This window comes from Saimiri boliviensis, chromosome 15, assembly GCF_048565385.1.
Source record: "Saimiri boliviensis isolate mSaiBol1 chromosome 15, mSaiBol1.pri, whole genome shotgun sequence".
In the NCBI taxonomy this organism is placed as follows: domain Eukaryota; kingdom Metazoa; phylum Chordata; class Mammalia; order Primates; family Cebidae; genus Saimiri; species Saimiri boliviensis.
The window spans coordinates 62,187,273-62,212,650 of record NC_133463.1 but is presented as its reverse complement, the minus strand read 5'-3'; the positions used below and the strand labels follow the sequence as shown (position 1 = coordinate 62,212,650).

Below are 25,378 nucleotides of genomic sequence, written 5' to 3'. Positions count from 1 at the left end.
ATACCTGTCCAGTGCTACAGGTTCACCATAGAAGGTTTCTTGTTCTCTGACAACTATGTGAGCTGTATTTTCTCTTTCTGACTCCAATGCATTCGTTACTTGCCATCTCCTTCTATTTTCATTATAGTCTTGAGTATGTTAGCCATCAACTGCATCAATCCCTTGCCCTCTCCCAACAAATTTTGTCCTCAAAATCTGTTACATTTCAATCACAAAAGATAAGCAATTTTATGTGACAATTCTTACTATCCATGAACTCAGCTCTGATAAGATTTTAAAAAAATAAGCAAACCACTCCCCCAAAACCCATTTTTGAAGGTCTGTTTTTTAGGCTTACTCTTGATATGAATGACTGCATTGGCAAGATCTAGTCAGAGAAATATAATCTGTATTAGCTATTTAAAATGAATGGAATTAATTTCAGGAATTGTTACACAGGCATTGTAATGCATAAACAGCAACAATTAAAGCAGAAACAATAACTACATAGATAGACACTATCCTTCCAGCTAGAAAAAGAAAAGTAAAAACTGTGATATTACCAGAACCTAAGAGATTGCAGTAAAAACGGTCTAGACCTGGTGCTCAAATTTCAAAGGAGGAAATCTTTCATGGTTGGTGGTCACACCTCTGAGGAAAGGATGTGAGATGGCAGGTTTAGGCAGCCGCTAAAATAATAAGAATCTGAAAATTCTAATTTACAGTGTTCCAACCCAAATATCAAAGGGCAGAATACAAAAAAGTTGGCTAGAGCTAAGAGATAGCATGTAAACAATTAGCATAGTATTGCTTTCAAGTAAAAGGAAAACACTACGGGTGGAGCTAGTTTAGGAGAAAAAATATTTATCTTTGTTACATTTGAAATATTTATTAGATAATTCTTTTTAACATTTAGAATATTTATTTTTTTCTTTTCTCTCTCTCCCTCCCTCTTTCCCTCCCTCTCTCTGTCTTTCTCTGTCTCTCTCTTATTCTTTCTTTCTCTCCTTTTTCTCTTTATAAATATACTTTTTAATTTTCTTGAGATAGGGCCTTGCTCTGTCACCTTCATCTTTGAAATGTATTGAGTCTGTAGTGATTACATTGTGAATGGCACAAAAAATGAGGAAATATTCTTCCAGTATTCAAAAACTATGATTTGATTCAGTAATAAAGTCATTCACATCATTGACAAACAAATGTTGCTTCAACATATGTATTCGTTTTTTATAATTGTTTTACTCATTAACATAAATATTAACCAACATTTATGTGAAAACTATACTTATTAATTCATCAGTTTGCTACAGTGAGTTAGCTACAGGTAAAAATGTTTGGCAGACATCAACGAAACCATTCTCTGAGAAGCAATTGGCTGTGTGGAATTTATAATCAAGAATATTGTATATTTGTCATTATTTGTAAATTGTGTGTTACACATCCTTTATATAAGTAAATTTTTAATAAGCGTGACTTAAAGTATAATAAAACAAATAAACAACAAACAAAAACAGCCAAGATATACAGGCTTTTCAATTAGGATTAGGTTTGGATGTGACAGAAAACTCATAACAGAGACTTAAGATATGTATCTGGTCCAAGACTAATGTGTCTTTGCTCTAGAAATTTCCAAGAGTCATAGGCTAACTCATTACCCTACCATTCCCAGTTTGTGTTATTTGTGTTAGGTTCCAACATGTAGTATAACCCATCTAGGAAGTAGGTTGGGGGAAGTGATAAATAAGGAAAACAAAGGACAAATGTAAGCTATGTCTTAAGAAACATTCCTTGATCTTGCTTCAAAACATTTTCATTTATATCTCATGTTTACAATAATTTAACAACATTTTTATGGTCAGCTACAAGAGAGAATGGAAAATATGGTCTTTACTAAGGACAAGTTGCTATCAGCTAGGAATACTACTATGGTAGAAGAAGGTGTACATGGATGTTTGCAAAAGATAGGATAACTTCTGTTATACATATTTAGTCCAAAATTGATGAGTGAACAAAGACTATTCACATGTAAGTACTAGCTAGCAAAAGAAAAGATATTAGGGAAAAAACCCATTATTTTATTACTGTTACTGAATTTTTGAATTATATTAAATTGTATATCAATTGACTGTATGTGATAGGCACTATGCTAAGCTAGTCTTACATATCTTCTCATTTAATCCTCCTATTAAGAATTAATATTGTTAAAATGTCCACATTACCCATAGCAATCTACATAAGCCCTATCAAAAAAAACCAAGGACCTTCTTCACAAAGAAGTAAAAACCCTTCCCCAGTTCCTTACTACTGGCTCCAGAGAGAATTCATTCATGGCCTACAAATCTTTCCTCTTGCATAGCTATAGCAGGTAATTTCTCTTGTACCCTAACTTCCTGTACTCCTGCCTAAATTGCTTGTTCAGGAAGACATAGAAGTAAACCAGGCCTTCCACAGATAAAAACTGATAAAGATTCACTACTCAATGATTTTGTTTAAAGAAATTACATAAACGAAAATAAAGTTAGCAAGAAAGATGATGAATTTAGAAGCCAGTATCTTACATCCTCCCCTTTCGGTGTTGTAAGAAATATAACAAGACTAAACTGAGACTGGAATTAGAAATCATTGCACAGTTCATTATATATGGAAGTATACAAATATCTGTATATTACTAATATAGCTATGTGTCTTATCATTTTCATTTTCTATGTGTCTAATCTTTCCTTTTCTCAAAGTCTGGAGTCAAAGACCTTTTACATAAAAATATATAGAGATAAGTAAATGAAAAGAGAGATACTTTAGAGCATGATGACACCATTATTAATAAGGGACAAAACCAAAAAAAAAAAAAAGCCCTTCTTAACAAATTTATGTCAATTAGCCTCATGAATATCTATTTTTCAAAGTATTTTGGATATGTACAACCTAACTTATACAAATTTGTAATGAATAGCCTCCTAAAACCAAGAATATTATCTGCAAGGTTCTTCAAAATCTATAAATTCAAGTTGATCATTTATATGTATTATGAAATTTAAATTATATCCTCCAGTAGCTAAGCATGAATAAATGATAATAAAGAACCAATGGTTTTGTACTGTTGTGTTATGGATTTAATATTTGATGAATATTTCATGTTATGTGTTTTCTTCCCTGAGTGAAACATTTGTAGTGTTTTATTTAATCTGTCATTGTTACATACCAGCATCCCCTAAAGGAGAAGACCAGTGTACAGATATTAAAGGCATGGAAAAATAAAACAAAGCTAAAAGCTTTTATCACTCCATAAATATCCCTCAGTCTCCTCAGACTCTCCTCCACCCCATTTCTAAAATATGACCCCTTGTGAAACTGTTAACTTGATGCTGGCAGCAAAGTGGATGAGCCTGGAAAATTCCCTGAGGTGGCACTTCTCCCTGTTGAATGGTATTGCCCAGTGTCTTGGAATATATATTCTGTAATAAAATGTGTAAGTAAAATATTAAATATTACAGTAACATAATTCAAGAATATGAGATAGTTATTCTTTCTATAAAATGAGATTACTTTCAAATGACTAAGGAATTTTATGTGTCATACTTTATTTCATATCAGACAATATTTACCTATTTCACAAATTTCATGTAAGTTTATTGCGTATTTATTTTTAAGTACCTAATGTAGAATGATTATTTAAACATCATTAACATAAATTTTTCATATACACATGAAATATATGTCAATTATAATACATGTCACCAAAAAAAAAAAAAAGCCAAATTTTAGGATTATTCTGAATTATATGATTTTTTACTTAATATACTCCGTATTCTGCTCTCTCTGAATTAGACATTTATAAGCAATCACATTTGATAAGATAGACCTGCAAAGACATAGATTTTTGTGTGGGCCTTAACGCTTTCATATGTGTGATACAAACGGAAAATAAACTATTATAATTATTTTTTTTTCGGAGCAAATAACCGTGGCTGAATCCACTCTTCTCCATCTCTACTTCCACAACCCAAGTGTAGGTCCTTAATCTCCCTAATCCTGCCCTGTTATCCTTCAAATGCAGATTGTCCCTGCTGCCAAAGTGAGCATTTAAAAAATTAAATATAACCCTGTCAACACTATTCAAAATCATCATTTGCTGCTTTTCACAACGAAGATAAAGTTAAAAGTCCTTAACATGATCTGTTTTCTGCCGTCATCTCTAATGTTTATTCTCATCACTTTTTACCTCACAGTTTATGTTTCAGAAACGAAAAAGAATATTTTTTTCACTTTGCCATATTTCAAATTCTACCCTAGAATGCTCTTTCCCAGTTCTCACCTACACTTTCCTTGGCACTGTCTGGGATTTTCCACCTCAAGGAATTCTTTCCTCTTTATTCTGCAGCTGGATTGAATGCTCTCATCTCTGCTAATATAACCCAGTGTTTCCATATCCCAAAGCAGGCTATTGCATACATTTTGCTTATGTTGTGTTTCCCCCATTGGACTATGATTGCTACGGTAAAGAAAGAGTATGAAGAATGAAGTGCTTAAATAGATGTCAAGTTGATTTTGTAACATGGTATCTGCATACCTTCAGATCAATTAAAGTTTTTATATTTTGTAATTATACATATATAATGCATTCTGATTTCCACACCTCATAGCAAAAATGGTTGTCAATGTTAGAGTGACATATTGCCATTCTGAAATAATCATAATGGAGAAAAGCTGCTTCCAGAAAAGATAATTTTTTAGCAGCATAGAGTTTGAGGGAGAAACTCTTATCTTGGAATCACAATAGGATTGCTGAAAAAATAACTTCACCCTCAAAATCCATTGTGAACCCCAGATGTGAACAACTATTTTAGGATAATTGACATAGCTAATAATAAGTGCAATTTATTGAGGGCCTATTATGTATCAAGCATCCTATATGTTATTTTATAATCTTTGCTTATTATAATACATATTTCAACCTTAAAAAGTATGAATCATAAACACTGTTTTATATGTGTTAGAGAATTGCTCAAAACAATGTAACATTTCTTTAGAGAGATGGGGCTATAATCCCAGGCTTTTCCTGTGAAGTTATTTATATTATCCTGTCTCACTAATGAGTATAGCTTGGTATTGGTATTGGTATTAGTTAAAGTATCATTATTTTGTTTGGTTAAACATCATCAAAGGCTAATTTCAATGTTGTACTAATTATGCAAGCACAAAATGTATAATATTGAGAAATATCTTCAGCTTTCAGATTTATTTTGAATTAGAAAATGTAGACTTTACCACAGAACATGAAAGAACTTACATCAATAGATGTTTTCTGCATTTTTTCCAAGGAATTTATATGATATTTATTAGTTGTTAGGTTTTAGAAATAGCCTCTCCCTTCCTATTTAATACATGGGGCATATGCCCAACATCAAAATACATATTTATAAATTATATTATTATAACAACATAATATCAGGTATTTGGGATGCACAGAAAGTATTTTCTAAATTGAACTTTACTTTTTTAATATAGAATAGCATGATGTTTAAGCAATAAATACTGTCGTCAAGAAAACTATAGGTTGAAATTTAGTCCCATCACCAGTGGCCAAATAAACATTGGAAAATTACTTGGGCAAAATATTACTTTAAACTGAGAATGGATTAAACCCATTTATTCATTGGAATGTCTTCAGTTTACATATGGTAAACCGCAAGTCAAATGACTTAATATCAAAATGCATTACTTAAAAAGCATCCTGTCTAGAAGCAGGCAAGCCCCCCCACCACACACACACACACACACACACACACACACACACACACACACACACACAGAGAAAAGCACCATTGCTAGGTTCTGGACATCTCAATGTGTAGTTTGGCTTTGTCCTCAAACTATGTATTGTGAGATGGCTGTAGTAGCTCAATACGTTCAGATAGAATTACGTCAAAGCAGACTGATTTTTTGTACTTCTTTGAAAACCAAGAAGTAATTTTACAAAAGCTCCTCAGCAAATTGCTTATTACCTTCCAGTGGCCAGAATTAGGTCACATACAGATAATCTAATCACTGGCAAATGGAATGGGACATATATTCATTAGAACCTATATCAGGAAACTCAGAATAGGATGAGCAGTCCCTGAGCATTAGGATGTACAGAAAAGGATACATGGAAACAAAATATATGTCCTATTGAGAAGAAAAGGTCAAGGGTAAATAAAGAAGGTATCTGTTGGGTAAGCAATCAGTAGCTCTGCCACATTTTCCCCTTTTGTTATCAAATACCTCTTGAGATCCATCTTTCTTCTCCTGCATTCACTTTGGGAAAAAAATACCTAAATAAAATATACTTTATATCTACATTTAGAGAGAAACCTAAAATATCTGTCATCTACTACATACAAAAGTACTTATAGAATCCCTAAGTGATACACTGGCTTCCTCATTATATCTACAGGTAGTTCCTCATTATATCTACAGGTAGTTCCTCATTGTATAAAGACCTGTGGCAAAATGAGAGGTTATCCCAAATCCAATATAAAGGTATAGGAAACAAACAGGGTAACTGCCTTAAAAACTCCTATTTGGAAGAAGAGATAATTTAAGCTAACACAATGGTCACTGGGTCACAGAACAGTATCATGTCCTTCTGGATAAACTAGTGAATACTGACTTCTCTAGAAATGGAATAAGTTCCTAGATAATCCTGGAATGTAATAGAATCCATTTACCTTGACATAGTGCCCCACAGCTTCTGGCTCTGACTACTGAGAGGATTTATTTTTTTCCTAATGGACAATACTGCTGTGCTCTAGGATTCCAGTGCCACTACCTATTGCAACCACTGTTGCTCCTGAAACTGGATATTTCTGCTGCTTTGAAACTCTTTTCCAGAATCCATTCTTTATTTCCTTATTTATAAACATAAGATGTGTATATGATTGAAAAGGGAATCTTAGGTCTCATACCTATACACTGAATACAATAAATAATAGGAACCTAGGATCTGACCATATTGGGAAGTATGCTATACTTCCTACCAAGATTCCTAATTTCACAGACAAAGGGAGAATATTCAAGTGCTGGGCAGCCAGAATAATGTATAGATGTACACAACATGTACTTTTAGAGTCAAAATAAAATAATGCATTTATAATTTTGAGACCAGCATTTTACATAATATAAATATATTCCATTAAAAAAATTCATGTAAGAGGGAGGATCCAAGATGACCAAATAGGAACAGCTCCAGAGTGCAGTATCCAGCAAGAACAATGCAGAGGGTGAGTGCCCACTGCATTCCCAAATAAATATTTACTGCCTAGAGACCAGGAAATTCCCAGGCAAAAAAGCGCCACAAGATTTCAGCACAGCGGTTTCAGCCAGTGCCAGGTTGGCACACAGAAACTAACACACATCTGGGTGGCCGTTTCCACTGGTGCCTGGAATGCCTGAGAGACAAAGCCACCAGTTCAACTGAAAGGGAGTGGGCAGAGACAGGGAGGCAGGCGATCTGGCTTGGTGTTTACCACCCCCACAAAACAAGCAATCTGCAATGCTCTGAACTGAGAGTTTCACATCAAGCACAGCTAGACCCAGGATGGTCCAGCTTACTGGGGGAATGTGTGACCACCACTACTAAGGCAGTCTGCCACTACTGAGGCAGTTCACACAGCAGCTGGGCAGAGCCTGTGGCAGCTCAGCAACACATCTCCTGTCAGACTGTGACTAGACTACTCTGTGTGGGGCAGGGCATCTATGAAAAAAGGCAGCAGCATGACAGGAACTTATAAATAAAGCCAACCTTCCAAGGATAGAGCACCTAGGAGAAGAGGTGGTTAGTTCTGCTGCAGCAGATGTCAGAGTACTTGCCCAGCAGCACTGCATGGAACAACAGAGCTCCCAGCACAGCATGGCACAGCACTTGAGCTCCTATAAGGGACAGACTGTCTCCTCAAGTAGCTCCCACGCCCAGGTACACCCAAAGAGACACCTCATAAAGGAGAGCTCAGGCCAACATCTACAAGATACCCTTCTGGGACGAAGATAACAGAGGAAGAAAAGGGCAGCAAATCTTACTGTTCTGCAGTCCCCATGGGTGATCCCCAGGCAAGCAGGGTCTGGAGTGGACCTCCAGCAGTACTGCAGCAGAGGGGCCTGACTGTTAGAAGGAAAACTAAGAAACAGAAATAACTTCATCATCAACAAAAAGGACACCCACTTAGAGACCCCATCTGAAAGTCACCAACCACAAAGATCACAGGTAGAAAAAGCCAGTAAGATGGGAAGAAAGCAGGACAAAGAGGTTGAAAACACCAAAAACAGAAAGCCTCTCCTCCTCCAAAGGATCAAACTTCTCACCAGCTAGAGATCAAAGATGGATGAAGAATGAATCTGATGAATCGACAGAAACAGGCTTTAGAAGATGGATAATAAACTTCCCAGAGCTAAAAGAACATGTTCTAACCCAATGCAAAGAAACTAAGAACCTAGAAAAAAGGTTAGATGAGAAGCTAACTAGAATAAACAGCTTAGAGAAGAATATAGATGATTTGATGGGGCTGAAAAACACAGCATGAGAACTTCGTGAAACATACACAAATCTCAATAGCTGAATCGACCAAGCAGAAGAAAAGATACCAGAGATTGAAGACCAACTCAATGAAATAAAAGGAGAAGGCAAGAATAGAGAAAAAAGAGTAAAAAGAAATGAACAAAGCCTCCAAGAAATGCGGGATTATGTGAAAAGACCCAATTTACATTTGATAGGTGTACCTGAATGTGATGAAGAGACTGAATCCAAGCTGGAAAACACTCTTGAGACTATTATCCTGGAGAACTTCCCCAACCTAGCAAGCCAGTCTACTTTTCAAGTCCAGGAAATACAGAGAACACCACAAAGATATTCCTCAAGAAGAGCAACCCCAAGGCACCTAATCATCAGATTTGCCACGGTTGAAATGAAGGAAAAAATGCTAAGGGCAGCCAGAGAGAAAGATCAGGTTACCCACAAAGGGAAGCCCATAAGACTCACAGCAGATCTCTCTGCAGAAATCCTACAAGCCAGAAGAGAGTGGGGGCCAATATTCAAAATTCTTAAAGAAAAGAACTTTCAACCTAGAATTGCATATCCAGCCAAACTACGCTATAAGTGAAGGAGAAAGAAAACTCTTTATGGAAAAACAACTGCTGAGACATTGCATCACCACCAGGCCTACCGAACAAGACCTCCTGAAAGAAGCACTAAACAAGGAAAGGGACAAGTACTAGCCACTCCAAAATCCTACCAAATGGTAAAGAGCATCGACACAATGAAAAAAATGCATCAACTACAAAATATCCAGATAGCATCAAAATGGCAGGATCCAATTCACACTTAACAATGTTAACCTTAAATGTAAATGGGCTAAATGCCCAAATCAAAAGACACAGACTGGCAAATTGGATAAAAGGCCAAGACTCATCTGTGTGCTGTATTCAGGAAACCCATCTCATGTGCAAGGAAACACATAGGCTCAAAATAAAGGGATGGAGGAAGATTTATCAAGCAAATGAGAGTTAAAAAAAAAAAAAAAGCAGGAGTTGCAATCCTAGTCTCTGATAGAATGGACTTTAAACCAACAAAGATTAAAAAAGACAAGGGCATTATATAATGGTAAAAGGATCAGTGCATCAAGAAGAGTTAACAATCTTAAATATATAAGCACCCAATAGAGTAGCACATGGGTACATAAAGCAAGTTATTAATGACCTACAAAGAGAGTTAGACTCCCACAAAATAAGAGTGGGAGACTTTTAACACTCCACTGTCAATATTAGACAGTTCAATGAGACAGAAAATTAACAAGTATATCCAGAACTTGAATTCAGATCTGGACCAAGCAGACCTAATAAACATCTACAGAAATCTCCACCCCAAATCCAAAAAAATATACATTCTTCTCAGCACCACATTGCACCTACTCTAAAATTGACCACATAATTGGAAGCAAATCACTCCTCAGCAAATGCAAAAGAATGGAAATCATAACTGTCTATCAGACCACAGGGCAATCAAATTAGAACTCGGAATTAAGAAAATAACTCAGAACAACTGCACAGCTTCCTGGAATGTGTACTGGATAAACAATGAAATGAAGGCAGAAATAAAGATATTCTTTGAAACCAGTGAGAATGAAGACATAACATACCAGAAACTCTGGTAAACATTTAAAGCAGTGTCTAGAGGGAAATTTATAGCAATAAATGCCCAAATGAGAATTGAGCAAAGATCTAAAATTAACACTCAGTCATCAAAATTGAAAGACCTAGAGGATGGAGATTAAAAAAAATCAAAAAGTAGCAGAAGACAAGAAATAACTAAGATCAGAACAGAATTGAAGGAGATAGAGACACAAAATACCCTTCAAAAAAATCAATAAATCCAGGAGCTGGTTTTTTGAAAAGATCAACAAAATAGACCACTAACCAGATTAATGAAAAAGAAAATGGAGAAGAATCAAATGAATGCAATAAAAAACAATAAAGGGGGTATCACCACTGATTCCACAGAAATACAAACTGTAATCAGAGATTACTACAAACAACTCTATGCACATAAACCAGTAAACTTGGAAGAAATGGATAAATTTCTGGACATTTGCACCCTCTCAAGCCTAAACCAGGAAGAATTTGAAACCCTGAATAGACCAATAACAAAGGCTGAAGTTGAGGCAGCAATTAATAGCCTGCCAACCAAAGAAAGTCCAGGTCCAGATGGATTCACAGCTGAATTCTACCAGATGTACAAAGAGGAGCTGGTACCATTTCTTCTGAAACAATTCCAAACAATACAAAAAGAGGGAATACTTCCCAAATCATTTTATGAAACCAACATCATCCTGATACCAAAACTCAGCAGACTCAACAAAAAAAGAAATCTTCGGGCCAATATCCTTGATGAACATAGATGCAAAAATCTGGCAAACCGATTGCAACAGCACATCAAAAAGTTATCTATCAAGATCAGTAGCCTTCATTCCAGGGATGCAAGGCTGATTCAATATACGCAAGTCTATAAACATAATTCACCTCATAAACAGAACCAAAGACAAAAACCACATGATCATCTCAATAGATGCAGAGAAGGCCTTCAACAAAATTCAATAGCCCTTTATGCTGAAAACTCTCAATAAACTAGGTATAGAAGGAACATCTAAAAACAATAAAAGCTATTTATGAAAAACCTACAGCCAATATCATGCTGAATGAGCAAAAACAGGAAGCATTCCCTTTGAAATCCAACACTAGAAAAGAATGTCCTCTCTTCACCTTTCCTATTCGATATAGTACTGAAAGTTCTAGCGAGAACAATTAGGCAAGAAAAAATAAATAAATAAAGGATATTCTGTTAGGGAAAGACAAAGTCAAACTCTCTCTATTTGCAGATGACATGATTGTACATTTAGATGACCCTATCATCTCAGCCCCAAATCTCCTTAAACTGAAAAGCAACTTCAGCAAAGTCTCAGGATACAAAATCAATGTGCAGAAATCATAACTATTTCTATACACTAATCACAGACTAACAGAGAGCCAAATCATGAGCAAATGCCCATTCACAGTTGCTACAAAGAGAATACAATACCTAGGAATACAACTAACAAAGGATGTAAAGGACCTCTTCAAGAAGAACTAAAAACCACTGCTCAAGGAAATAAAAGAGAACATGAACAGATGGAGAAACATTCCATGCTCATGGTTAGGAAGAATTGATATCATGAAAATGGCCATACTGCCCAAAGTGATTTATAGATTCAATGCTATCCCCATCAAGCTATGAATGACCTTCTTCCCAGAACTGGAAAAAAAAACACCTTAAACTTCATATGGAACCAAAAGAGAGCTTGCATAGCCAAGACAGTCCTAAGCAAAAAAAAAAAAAAAAAAAAAAAAAAAAAAAAAAAAAAAACAAAGCAGGAGGCATCACACTATGTGATTTCAAGCTGTACTACAAGTCTACAGTAATGAAAACAGCATGGTACTGGTACCAAAACAGAGATATAGACCAATGGAACAGAACAGAGGCATTGAAGGCAATGCTACACATCTACAACCATCTGATCTTTAACAAACCTGACAAAAACAAGCAATGGGGAAATAATTCCCTGTTTAATACATGGTGTTGGGAAAACTGGCTAGCAGTGTGTAGAAAGCAGTAACTGGACCCCTTCCTGACACCTTACACTAAAATTAATCCAGCTGGATTAAAGACTTACACATAATACCTAACACCATAAAAACCATAAAAGAAATACTAGGCAAAACCATTCAGGACAGAGGCATACATAGGCTTTGCTATCTACCCACCTTACAAAGGGCTAATATCCAGAATCTACAAAGAACTGAAACAGATTTACAAGAAAAAAACAAACAAACCCATCCAAAATTGGGCAAAAAATATAAGCAGACACTTTTCAAAAGAAGACCTATATGGGGCCAGCAAACATATGAAAAAAATGCTCATTATCACTGATTATTAGAGAATTGCAAATCAAATCACATTGAGATACCACCTCATGCCAAGTAGAATTGCAATCATTAAAAAATCTGAAGACAACAGATGCTGGAGAAGATTTGGAGAAATAGGAACACTTTTCACTGTTGGTGGGAGTGTAAACTAGTTGAACCATTGTGGAAGACAGTGTGGTGCTTCCTCAAGGACCTAGAAATAGAAATTCCATTTGATCCAGCAATCCCATTACTGGGTATATACCCAAAGGATTATGAATCATTCTATTATAAAGACACAAGCACATAATGTCTATAGCAGTACTGTTTACAATAGCAAAGACCTGGAACCAACCCAAATGCTCATCGACAATAGACTGGACAAGGAAAATGTGGCACATATACAGCATGGAATACTATGCAGCCATAAAAAACAATGAGTTCATTTCCTTTGTAGAGACATAGATGAATCTGGAAACCATCATTTTCAGCAAACTGACTCAAGAACAGAAAATCAAATACCACATGTTCTCACTGATAGGCAGGTGATGAACTATGAGAACACATGGACACAGGAAGGGGAGCATAACACAGTGGCTTCTGTTTGGGGGGCAAAGGAGGGACAGCTAGGGGGTAGGGAGGTTGGGGAGGGATTACATGGGGAGAAATAACAGATGTAGGTGCTGGGTGTATGGAGGCAGCAAACCACATTGCCGCGTGTGTATTTATGCAACCATCCTGCATGATCTGCACATGTATCCCAGAACCCGAAGCACAGAAAAGGAAAAAAAAAAAAAAATCATGCGAATGAGAATTAAGTGTGATTTCTACATGGCTTCAGAAAATATGGCAGTGTAGAATTTATGGCTTTAAATTATCTGTGCAAGATTCACAGGATGAAAATTTGAGACATACTTTCGGTACTAGTTTTAACAAAATATCCTATAAAACTCTTTTATTCAGCCTTATGAGAAATGGTTCCACCAAATATTTAATAATTCATACTCTCTATTGACTTTTTTACTTCCAGAATGTCAGTGTTAAAACGTATTATGTTATTTTAATTGCCTTCATTAGTACATTAAAAGGTTTAATACAACCCTCAATAAGCAACACTAAACAATCTAGTTGGAGTCACCACTTCACAATGGAAATCAAGAGAGTGGCTTACTTGGTTTAAAACAATCAAGAAAATTATGCATTCTTCAAATACTTTAAGGGTATATTTTATTATTCCACCTTTTCTTTCATTAGTCCTATGTGCTAAATGCAATTTATGTTTTTGCTTATTTAATCCAAAAATGATTAGGAAGAAGTAAAACAGGTAAAATACATGGTATTCTTTTTACACTAAATACATAATATTTTTTCTTATTTTCTAACTAAATTTATCAACCCTACTACCTAATAAACATGTATAAGAAGTATTCTTATTATACTGATGACTGTTTGCTGATTCCTATTATACTGATGACTATTTGTTGACTTTTTTAATATTAGCTTTTCTATGTTTTACAAAGTTAAATGGATAGAAAATGGCTATTTGGTCACTTTCATTTTATTAAAGTATCGATAAAGAAAAATTTCCATGAGACTCTTGATGTTACTTATTACATTAGAGCATGAACAAAAGTTTTCTTGTCATTTTGTTTTTGTTTTCCCAAGTTTTATTTATATATTCTATAAAAGATATTTTTCTTTTGACCATATATCAATATACTATGTTGGGGTTTTACTGTGATGCCTTATTTATATTAAGGGCTTCAAATAAGGCAAAGTTGATTTTTATTTTTTTGATGCACAAATTTTACTTATGTGAACTATTCCAATAATAATGTTAAAACTAAGCATAAATTAATCAAATTAAAATGAATGTATTAGACATATTCAATTAGGATATTCTAGCTTCTGAGTAATTGTGTGTCATTGAAACTGTTCAAGAATTGTGTCTAAAATTTCAGTGACAACTTAATAGTTAAGTGCTTATTTGAACATAATATGGGTTAGTTACTAATTAATTCATCACTTAATTTAAAATGAGAGAGCTCTCATTGTTTCATACATACATGCATAAGTCTCAGCTACAATTTAGTCAAAATAAAATCTACCATTAAATGGATGTGCAAAGTCTTTAGGACATGATTATGCAATAATAGATATCAAGAGTTTGGCACAGAACTAACAATCAATCAAGAGGTCATTTTTTAGACACCTAATTTTTACCAGTTTGTATCCACTAGCCTATTAGACTTTTATGTCACGTAAAAGGAGACATTCCCTAATTTTAATTACTGTGCACTCATTGATCTATTGTGAAATAGCTTGCGGTGAAGTAGATAGATCATGGGCTTTATCCTTTTGGCAGGATGACAGATGTGGTACTTTGAGAGTTACTTTCACTGAAATATAAAAAACACATTAGTTTTCATGCCATTATATGTTCACAAGAAAACAAAATAAATGTATAAAACTATGAACAAATATCATGTAGACAAACACACAGACACACACAGATGCACACACAGATGTATAATCATACATTCATATATATATATATATATATATATATATATATATATATATATATAACAATTAGGTAAAGTAAAAACAGGAGATGAAATGGGAGAAAAACTTGATTTTTCATGGGACAGATGGCAATCAATCTCTGGAATTTGGAGACTAGGAGTTAAGCCTCATCTCCTTGAATCAAGAAACCAAGAAATTGAACTTGAAAATTTAGCCTCAAGCTAAGACACTCAAAGGATATTAAATTGGCTCTAGCTTGGTAATAGCCCTTGGATGCAGATGATAGGAAATTAATGAAGTGATATCAAATTGAGGACCCCAGGATTCTCAAAACTTAAGTTCAACTATATATGGGTTTACTGTCAAATATAGCTAAACACAGGGAAGCAAGGCACCACAAATGAGTTATTAGAAATAACAAACAGGTTCAGACACTTACAGACATTAAATCTGGAATAATTCTATAAGAATATGAAATACCAATGCAGGTTTATCCATGTTGATGCAAATGGCAGGATCTCTTTCTTGTTTGAGGCTAAATAATATATCATCGTATATGTAAGCTTTTATCTATAATAATCTATTCATTGATAGACACTTAGATTGTTTCTATATCTCAACTACTATCAATAATACTGCATTGAGCATGGGAGTGAAGATATCTATATAAAGTGGTGATTTCATTTCCCTTAGGTTTATATACACCGAAGAGGCATTGCTAAATCATATGGTAGTTCTGTTTTTAATTTCTTTAGAAAACTCCATACTCTTTTCCACTTTAACTGCCACAATCTGCATTCTCACCAAGAGTGTACAAAAGTTTTCTCTTTTCTACATCCTTGCCAATAATTATCTTTTTTTAAAAAATCATAGGCAATGTAGGAAATGTGAGGTCATAGCTCACTCATTGTGGCTTTGATTTACATATCCCTGATGAGTATTGAGGTTGAACTTCTTTTCTTTCATATACTTGAAAGAATTTTTTTCAGATACTGGAAAGAAGGTGTATATTATGATCAAAGGAAACTATCAGGCAAATGGCAGAATGTTCAACGGAAATTCTATAAGCCAAAAGAAATTGGGTGCCTGTATTCGGCATTCTTAAAGAAAATAAATTCCAACCAAAAAATGTATATCTTGTCAACTGAGCTTCATAAACACAGCAGAAATAAGATCTTTTTCAGATAAACAAGTGCTAAGAGAATTTATTACCACCTGACCTGCCTTCCAAGAAGTTTTTAAGGTAGTGCTAAACATGGAAACAAGAGACCTTACTGGCCATTACAACAACAGACTTAATTGCATAAACCATTGACTTTATAAATCAACTACACTGTCAAGTCTGCATAACAACCAGCTAACAATAAAATAACAGTGTTAAATCTACACATATCAACATTAATATTGAACATAAATGGGCTAACCCCCTCAGTTAAAAAGCACAGAGTGGCAAGGTGGATAAAGAAGCAAGACCCAACTCAGCTATTCTTAAGAGAATCATCTCACATCCAATGATATCCATAGTTGCAAAGCATTGGGATGGAGAAAAATCTACCTAATGATTAGAAGCAAAAAAGGGCAGGGCTTACTTTTCTAATTTCAGACAAAAGAGATGTTAAACCAACAACAATTGAAAGTGACAAAGAAGGGTATTAGATAATGATGAAGTGTTTGATTTAGAAGAAGACTAAACTATCCTTACATGCACCCAACACAGGAACACCAAGATTCATAAAACAACTTCTTAGAAACCTACAGAGAGACTTAGATAACCAAACAATAATAATGGAAGACTTCAACATCCCACTGACATTATAAGACATATCATTGAGGCAGAAGACTAACAAAGATATCTGGGACCTGAACTAGACACTTGACAAAATGGACATAGCAGACATCTACAGAACACTCCATCCAACGACAAAGAATCTATATTCTCATCTTCACATAGCACATACTATAAAATCAACCACATGGTCAGTCATAAAACAATTCTTAACAACAACAATAACAAAGAAACACACTGAAATACCTACCATACTCTTGAATTACAGCCCAATACAAATAGAAATCAGTAATAAGAAGAGCTCTCAGAACCATAGAATTACATGGGAATGAAACAACTTTTTCATGAATTGACTTTGGGGTAAATAATGAAATTAAGGCAGGAATCAAATAATTGTTTGAAACTAATAGAAGAAAAGATATAGTAGAATCTCTGGAACAGCTAAAGCAATGTTAAGAGAAAAACTTGTAGTAGAACATGCCCACATCAAAAAGCTAGAAAGATCTCAAATTAACAATGTAACATCACAATAGAAGAACTAGAAAAACAAGAGCAAGCAAACTTCAAAACTAGCAGAAGCAAATAAATACCCATCATAGTTGATCTGAATGAAATTGAGCTGTGAAAAACAATACAAAAGTTCAATGAAAAAATTGATTATTTTTTAAAGAATAAATAAGATTGATAGACTGCTATCTAGACTAATAAAGAAAAAGAGAGAAGATCCATATAAACACAGTCAGAAATGAAATGATAAAACATTATCATCTACCCTACAGAAATACAGAACAAAACCTTCAGAGACTATAACAATCACCTCTATGCACACCAACTAGAAAACCTAGAAAAATATTGAACTTTATCAAAAGCCTTTTCTTCATCTATTGAGATGATCATTTGTTTTGCATTTGTAGTTCTGCCTTTGTGATGATTCATATTTATTTACTCATGTATGCTCAAACAACCTTGCATCCCAGGGATAAAGCTTACAGATTGTAGTGAATTTTTGAGAGTAAGGGGGTAAGTTCCTGTAAACATTCCACTTCCCAAGATTGAATTAGAAAGAAATTGAAACCTTGAATAGACCAGCAACAAGTTGCAAAATTAAATCCAGGGTCAGAGGAATATACAGCCCAAATGTGCCAGATGTCTAAGAACTTCTGGTATTAATTCTACTGAAACTATCCCCCACAAAAAAAAAAAAAAAAAAAAAAAAAAAAAAAAAAAAAAAAAAAAAAAAAGAGGAGACCCTTCTCTACCTTATTCAATAAGGTTAGCACATTCTGGCAGACAGGACAAAAAAAGAAAAAAACTTCAGGTCAATATTCCTGATAAATATACCTTCAAAAATCCACTACAAAATACTAGCAACAAAATTCAGCAGGGCATCAAAAAGTTACTTCACTACAATAACACGTATGCCAAACTCCTGTGACATATGATATACCTATATAACAAACCAGCACATGCACATTCTGAAACTAAAATGAAAGTTAGAAAGACAAAAAATTAAAAATAAATAAAAATACAAAATAAACATTACAGCTGTTTGAAAAGATAAAATTCATTATCTATCTGTGTATCTATCTATATCTATCAAATAGAATTTTGGAGCTGTAAAGTACAATAGCTAAAATAAGAAATTGAAAAAAATAATTAGAGGAGGTTAGTAGCAGATTTGATCAGAAAGAAGACAGAATCTGTGAACTTGAAGATGAGACCACTGAAAGTATCTAATCTGAAGAGTGGGAAGAAAAAAGAATGATAACAATGAAAATGACCTAAGGAGCTGTTGGCCAACATCATTGTACCAATATTTATATTGTGAAGTTCAAAATAAAGAAGACAGAAAAGAAAAAAAAAAAAAAGAAAAAAAAAAAACCTTGAAAAAATTTTTATGACCAAAATTTTCCTCAAGATTGAGATAAGACAAGAATTTACACATCCAAGAAAATCAAAAATCTTCAAATATGATAAACTGGGAGAGATTCATACACAAATATATTAGAGTCAAATTGTTGGAAAGTAAAGATAAAATCTTGAAAGCATCAGGAGAGAAGTGTCTCCTTATATACTAGAGATCCTCAAAAAAGACTGACAGCTGATTTCTAAAAAAAGTCTATGGGGACCAGAAGTCAGTAGAGTAACATTTCTAAGGAAAGAAAAAACAAAAGTTAACCTAAGAGTTATATATTAGCAAAACTACAAGAATGAAGGAGAAATTAAGATATTTCTAGGTAAACGAAAGTTAAGGCAGCATAGAAATAAAGCCTCACATCTATTATCAATTAATATTTTAGAAAGGTGCCAAGACATGTCAATGGAGAATGACATGAGTAGTCTCTCATGTCAATGAGTAGTCTCTTAAACATATGGTGCTGAGAAAATTGGATAGCCGCAGGCAAAAAAATGAAGTTGGATCCTTCTTTGCACTATATACAATAATTAACTCAAAATAAAGACCTACAATAAAGAACTTAAGCTGTAAAACTCTTAGAAGAAAATACAATGGGAAATTTTAATGACCTTGGATTTAGCAATGAATTTTAACATTTATACAATTATGTATATGACATTAAAAACATAGATCACAAAAGAAAAAAATAGGTAAGTTGGATTTCACTAATGTAAAAACTTTTGGATATCAAAGAACATTATGAAGTGTGAAAACAACTCACAGAATGGGATAAAATATGTGCAAATTATGTATCTGATAAGGGATTAAATGTGTAAGTGTTCTTATACTTGTTATCTACATTAAAAAAATAAAAATAGAGAAGGTACAACTAAATATTATTAGGACGCATGTACAGACCAGCATAAACTAAAAGAGAATGACACTGTGACTGTAAATTTTAAAACTTGCATAAATGTTTCCAGAAAGATAAAACTAATTTAAATTGTGTAAAAAAAATATCAGAAAGCTCAGGTTGTTATCTAACTATTGAAATATTAAACAGTAAAGAGTCAATCCTCAGTCTCCAGAAAGAGGCTTAGATGTTTTCTTAGAACAGTTCTCTTTAACTTTCAAGAATAAATTCTTTCCAAGCTTGAAGCTCTTATGGACAACAAAGAGTGTAAACCTGTCAACTTATTTAGTGATATTAGTAAAATTTTGATACTAAATCAACAAGGACAACCAGAGAAAAAAGCTTTTAGTTTTGTCAAGTATATCTACTTTGCTAATAGCCTTACTGATGAAATATGGAAACATTCCCTCTTAAATGAGATACAGTTTAATGAGGCCAATTATCATCTGTTATGGTATGCATTTTACCAGATATCCAAGGAAGTCAGGATTTTAAAAATGCATAATTTGGAAAAGAAAAACCTAAAATATTATTTACAGAAGACATGTTGCTCTGTAGAAAACTAAAAATAATTTACAAATGTTTTTAAATAATATGGAAGCTTTATCCAGTGGCTAGATAGATCAATGTACAAAAACTAAATTTCATTTTTATATGTCAAAAAAGTTCCAAATATTAAGATAGATACCATTTTCAAAAACACAAAGCACTTTCAAGATGTAATATGTGTGTGTGTGTGTCTATATATATATATATATATATATATATATATATAAATTATTAAAAGACTTTTAGATATCTAAATAATTAAAAAGATAAGTCAACCTTGTGTGTAGAGAGATTCAATACCTTAAGATGTCATTTCTCAGGCTGGGCACAGTGGCTCACGCCTGTAATTCCAGCACTTTGGGAGGCGGAGACGGGTGGATCACGAGGTCAACAGATCGAAACCATCCTGATTAACATGGTGAAACCCCGTCTCTACTAAAAATACAAAAATTAGCTGAGCATGGTGGTGCACGCCTGTAGTCCCAGCTACTCAGGAGGCTGAGGCAGGAGAATTGTTTGAACCCAGGAGACAGAGGTTGCGGTGAGCTGAGATCGCGCCATTGCACTCCAGCCTGGACAGCGAGAGCAAAACTCTGTCTCAAAAAAAAAAAAAAAAAAAAAAACAAAAAAAAAAAAAAAAAAAAAAAAAAAAAAAGATATCATTTCTCACCAAATTAGTTATAGATACAGTGCAATTCCAATAAATGGCCCCAAACAATTTTTGAAAAATTTTACAAGTGAATATGTGAAAGACAAATAGTCCAAGAGTAGTCAAAAAACTCCCAAAAAACAAAAGGATTAAGTGTGTGGAGTATCTGACTTAAAAGATTCAGTCCTATCTTACAACAATAATAATAAGCCAATTTGTGGTAGTTCAGGTACATACAAACTGACCAAGAAAACAAGATCTAGAATCCAAAATCCAACATGCTTATAAATAGAACTGATATATGTTAAAGTGTGCTGACCACTGGGGAAAGAAGGGCTATTTATTCAATAAAAAGTAGTGCAACAACTGGATATTCATATTGAAGGGAAAAACGGAAAGGAATACTGCGCTAATTTATATTGCTGCATGAAACATTACCTAAAATTAACAAAATGCAACAACATAAAGTTGTTATCTCACAGTTTCCATAGGAAAGAAGTCTGAGCACGGATATCTGGCTCTTCTTTTCAAGATCATACCTGGGTGAAATCAAAGCACTGGCCAGCGATATGATCTCATTTGAAACTGTAGGGCTTATTCTAAGCTCAGTTGCTGGCAGAATTCAATTATTGTAGTTGTAGGACTCTTAGGCCCTCAGCTCCTAAAGGTTACCCACTGCTCCATGCTTTCCATAGCATGGCAGTATGTATCTTCAAGGCCAAGAGGAGAGCATCTTTTCTGATTTTTTGCTAGCTTGTTTTTTGATCTTTCACTTATAGACCTTCTTTTAAATGGAATCCCCTGAATTAGTCAGGGTCACTCAGGATAATCTCCCTTTTGATGAACTTAAAGTCATCTCATTAGAGACCTTAATTGCACATCTGTAATATTCCTTCACCATTTCCATATAATGTAACCTAATCATAGGACTGATAATCCATCATCTTCATAGATCTTCCCTACACTGAAAGGGAGTGTATCATGCAGGTTATCTGCAAGAGGGGAGTAGAATATTGGAAGACATCTCAGAATTCTGCCTACCACACATTCCTACTTTGCAGTTTCTGTAAAAGTCAATTCACAAAAGCGAAAAGATACAGAGATACATCTTTATGAGCTTGGGTTATTAATACTAATAATTTTTACCAGAGTAGGACTTGCCTATCTACTGTTTTATGAGTAGATAGGCAAGTTCTACTCTGGGAAAGTTAATAACTTTTTCTTATTAAATGATCTAACAGAGGAAGTTTTTCTTTTTTAAAGAAAAAAAGCCATGAACTTGAAGCTATTGCAACACATTTAATGTAATGGATTAATACCCATAATATAGAAAGCTGATCTCAACTAGTGAGCCAAATCCAATGGTCTACTATGAGTGAGCCACAGGTAGAACTAAGATATTGATTTTAGCTCTCTCTATAGAAGAGAAGGTCCTGGGCAAAAAATAAAAATAAAATTTCCATTACAAAAAGTGTCATCTGTTCACCTTTATGTCTTACAAATATTATTGCTTTCAAAGTGTGCTATAATGGAATATTTTCAGAATCACCAATATAAAGAATTCTTGCAAACAATAACAAGTAGACAAATAGTCCAAGGATAAAAAATGCCAAAACACAAATAGTTGTGTCACAGAAAAGGAAATATAAATGATATAATATATAAACATATAAAAACATATGCAACTCAGTAATAAGGAAAATGCAAAAAAAATACTTTTTACACTCACTAGAGTGATAGGAATAAATATATTCAATGCACACAATTGTGAACATTTGAATTGGTAAAACAATTTAGAAACCTAGTACTAGGTTATAAAATGAACTTTTGCTATTATTAGCTAGCAAGTATATTGCCTAGAGACATACCTGAAAATGTGAACCAAAAGATATTTGATATTGCTCATGACCATGTTACTTATAGTACCCCAAAAAAACAAAAAGAAAATGGGAAACAATCTAAATTTGTATTGGCAGGTAATTATTAATGGAAATTATATTTAAATATAAATAAAACACATAAATTTGTTTTTAAAATTATCATGTTAAAATGTATAATTGAAAGTTTTTATACACGTGCTATATTTAAACTTTGCCAAAAAATGTAAATATTAAAATATTTTATAAAACAACTAATGAAAAAATTTTTTATTGTATACCCAAAAAAAGCCAGGATATTAAATCCTTTATTTTTCATTATTTTTATAATAACAAAGTAGCAAATAGTTATAAATATTACTAAAGAAATATCTTCTGCATTTATTGTCTCATAATGTGGTAACCTCAGACATTCATTTTATCAGGTGATGAATAATACTTTATTATAAATTATTTTTTGCTCAAAGCATGACTGTATATAGGACATCATGAAATTTCTTTCTGTGCTGTTTCTCAATTACAGTTTTAAAATGTTATAGCTAATTTTAATATTACAATTTAATTAAATCTGAATTTTTGCATAGGTATATAAAAAATGTGTGACTACATTAGTGTATTTTAGTAAAATATAATGCTGAATTATATACCATGGTATAGTGTGCCTCTCAAATTCTTGTCCTTCCAGTTTTGCCACTCATTTTAATATATTTGAGGAATTCTGTTACCAAAGGATACATAAAAATAAACTTGATACCATTCTGGCAATCTAGATTCAAGTTTAGCTCTAACAAATTTTAAGCTTTACTACTTAATGGAAATAGTCCACTCTGTTTCTATATGTTAACATTATAAAATATATATGCAAATATGTGGAAAGAGGAAAACCACTCTCCACCTACATACACCTTTTATAAAGGCTTCTTAAAATAGATTTGCTTTAATCATTCTTCAAATAAGAGAGTTCTATAAACGGAAACCATGAAATTTCATTGAAAATGTAATGCAGAAAATACAATACAGCAAGTAAAAGTCATGTAATGATATAATGATTGAATTTTAAGAATATTCTAACATGACTTGCCGCCATGCTATGAAATTATATATATTTATTTGTAATTGGACTGCTTGTATATGTGTGTGTATGTGTGTGGCAAAAGACTGTTCATGTTTAATGTTTTTCTGTCATTGCCTTTTCTGTTGTTTTTATTACAAAATGCAATATTTTTAAGGTATATGTCTCTATTTACTGTTAGGTTATCCAGATAAATTTTGAAGAATTTGATTTGGAGATTGGCTATGATACCTTGACAATTGGTGATGGTGGCGAAGTTGGAGATCCTAGGACAGTGCTCCAAGTGTAAGTTTCCAGTGTTTCATTTTTGCCTTAAGCCTATTGGGTACTAAAAAAATTATACCGTCAAATTAATGTTTTACATTGATCTATCCCACTATCAGCAGAAGATGAATAATAACTTATGATTATTAACTTTGATAGAATCTGTTAGTGCTTCTTCAGTGAGATTTAAGACACTGTCTCAGTTCATTTGGGCATCTCTAACAAAATGCAGTAAAATGGGTGACTTATAAACAATCGAAATATATTTCTTACAGTTGTAAAAGTTAGGAAGTACAAGATTAGGTGTCAGCAGATTTGACGTCTGGTGAGGGCTTTTTCATCTCACCTGATGCTTCTCAAAATAGAGTCTTTTTGCATCATGAATGCATAACAAATATCTGGTGCACATTTGAAAATGTAGATTTCTAGGCCCTCAAGCCCAACTTACTGAATAAGAATCTCCAGGATTTGAATTTATCAATTTATATTTTAACAGAATCACTGATAATCCTTATGCATATAAAATTTGAGAATGACTGATATAAATCTTTAAAAAAATAGTAACAGCATAGATAGCAACTAGTGGTAATGCCCGTATTATGTGTGTTTGTGTATGTCTTACTGTGAAAAGGTAAGTTAAATTGACGAAAGGTAAGCTAATTCTCTTTTCCTTTTTTTTCTCTTTTTCCTCTTCCTTTTATTTTCTTTTTAATTTTACAAGAAGGCCTTCTAGAACTGTTAATCCAGCATCCTGTAAAAAACCAAGGGTTAACCTCATAGTCACACACAGTATACTATAGGCCCCAATATTACTGCACTGTAGTCTTATTTTTTTAGAAAACAAAACAAAAACAAAACCTACTCATCTGTCCTCATGCACTCTTGACCTCAACTTCAGCCTCTCTCCTCTGATAAATGGATATCAATGATCAATATGATTTGGTTGTCTATCTCTGGCCTACTACAGCTCCATTTTGCATTTCCTAAGGTGTGATGGACAAATGGGCCAGTAATCTACATGCTTTACATATTCCTTTATTAGTTCATTTTCATACTGCTATACAGAACTACCTGAGACTAGGAAATTTAAGAAAAAAATATGTTAAATTTACTTTCAGTTTCACAGGCTTAACAGGAAGCATGACTGGGAGGCCTTAGAAAACTTACAATTGTGGCCGAATGTAAAGGAAGCCAGTACCTTCTTCACATGGTGGCAGGAGAGAAAGAGAGAGCGCTAAGGGGGAAGTCCCACACATTTTAAAACCATCAGATCTTACGAGAACTCACTCACTGTGATGAGAACATCATGAGAGAAATCCACCCCCAAGATCCAATAACCTCCCACCAGGTCCCTCCTCCAACTCAACATGAGATTTGGATGTGGACACAAATCCAAACTAC

At 33.7% G+C, this 25,378-nt stretch overlaps 1 protein-coding gene across 8 annotated transcripts in view; it reads left to right on the top strand.

Annotated features, from left to right (window-relative positions):
• CSMD3 (CUB and Sushi multiple domains 3) overlaps positions 1-25,378 on the top strand; it is a 1,243,168-nt gene that overhangs the window by 575,981 nt on the left and 641,809 nt on the right. For all 8 annotated transcript variants that reach the window (XM_039464529.2, XM_074387065.1, XM_074387064.1 and 5 more), the window contains one exon: positions 23,895-23,998. In XM_039464529.2, coding sequence (XP_039320463.1) covers positions 23,895-23,998 — 104 coding nt within the window. The remainder of the gene's footprint in view (positions 1-23,894; positions 23,999-25,378) is intronic.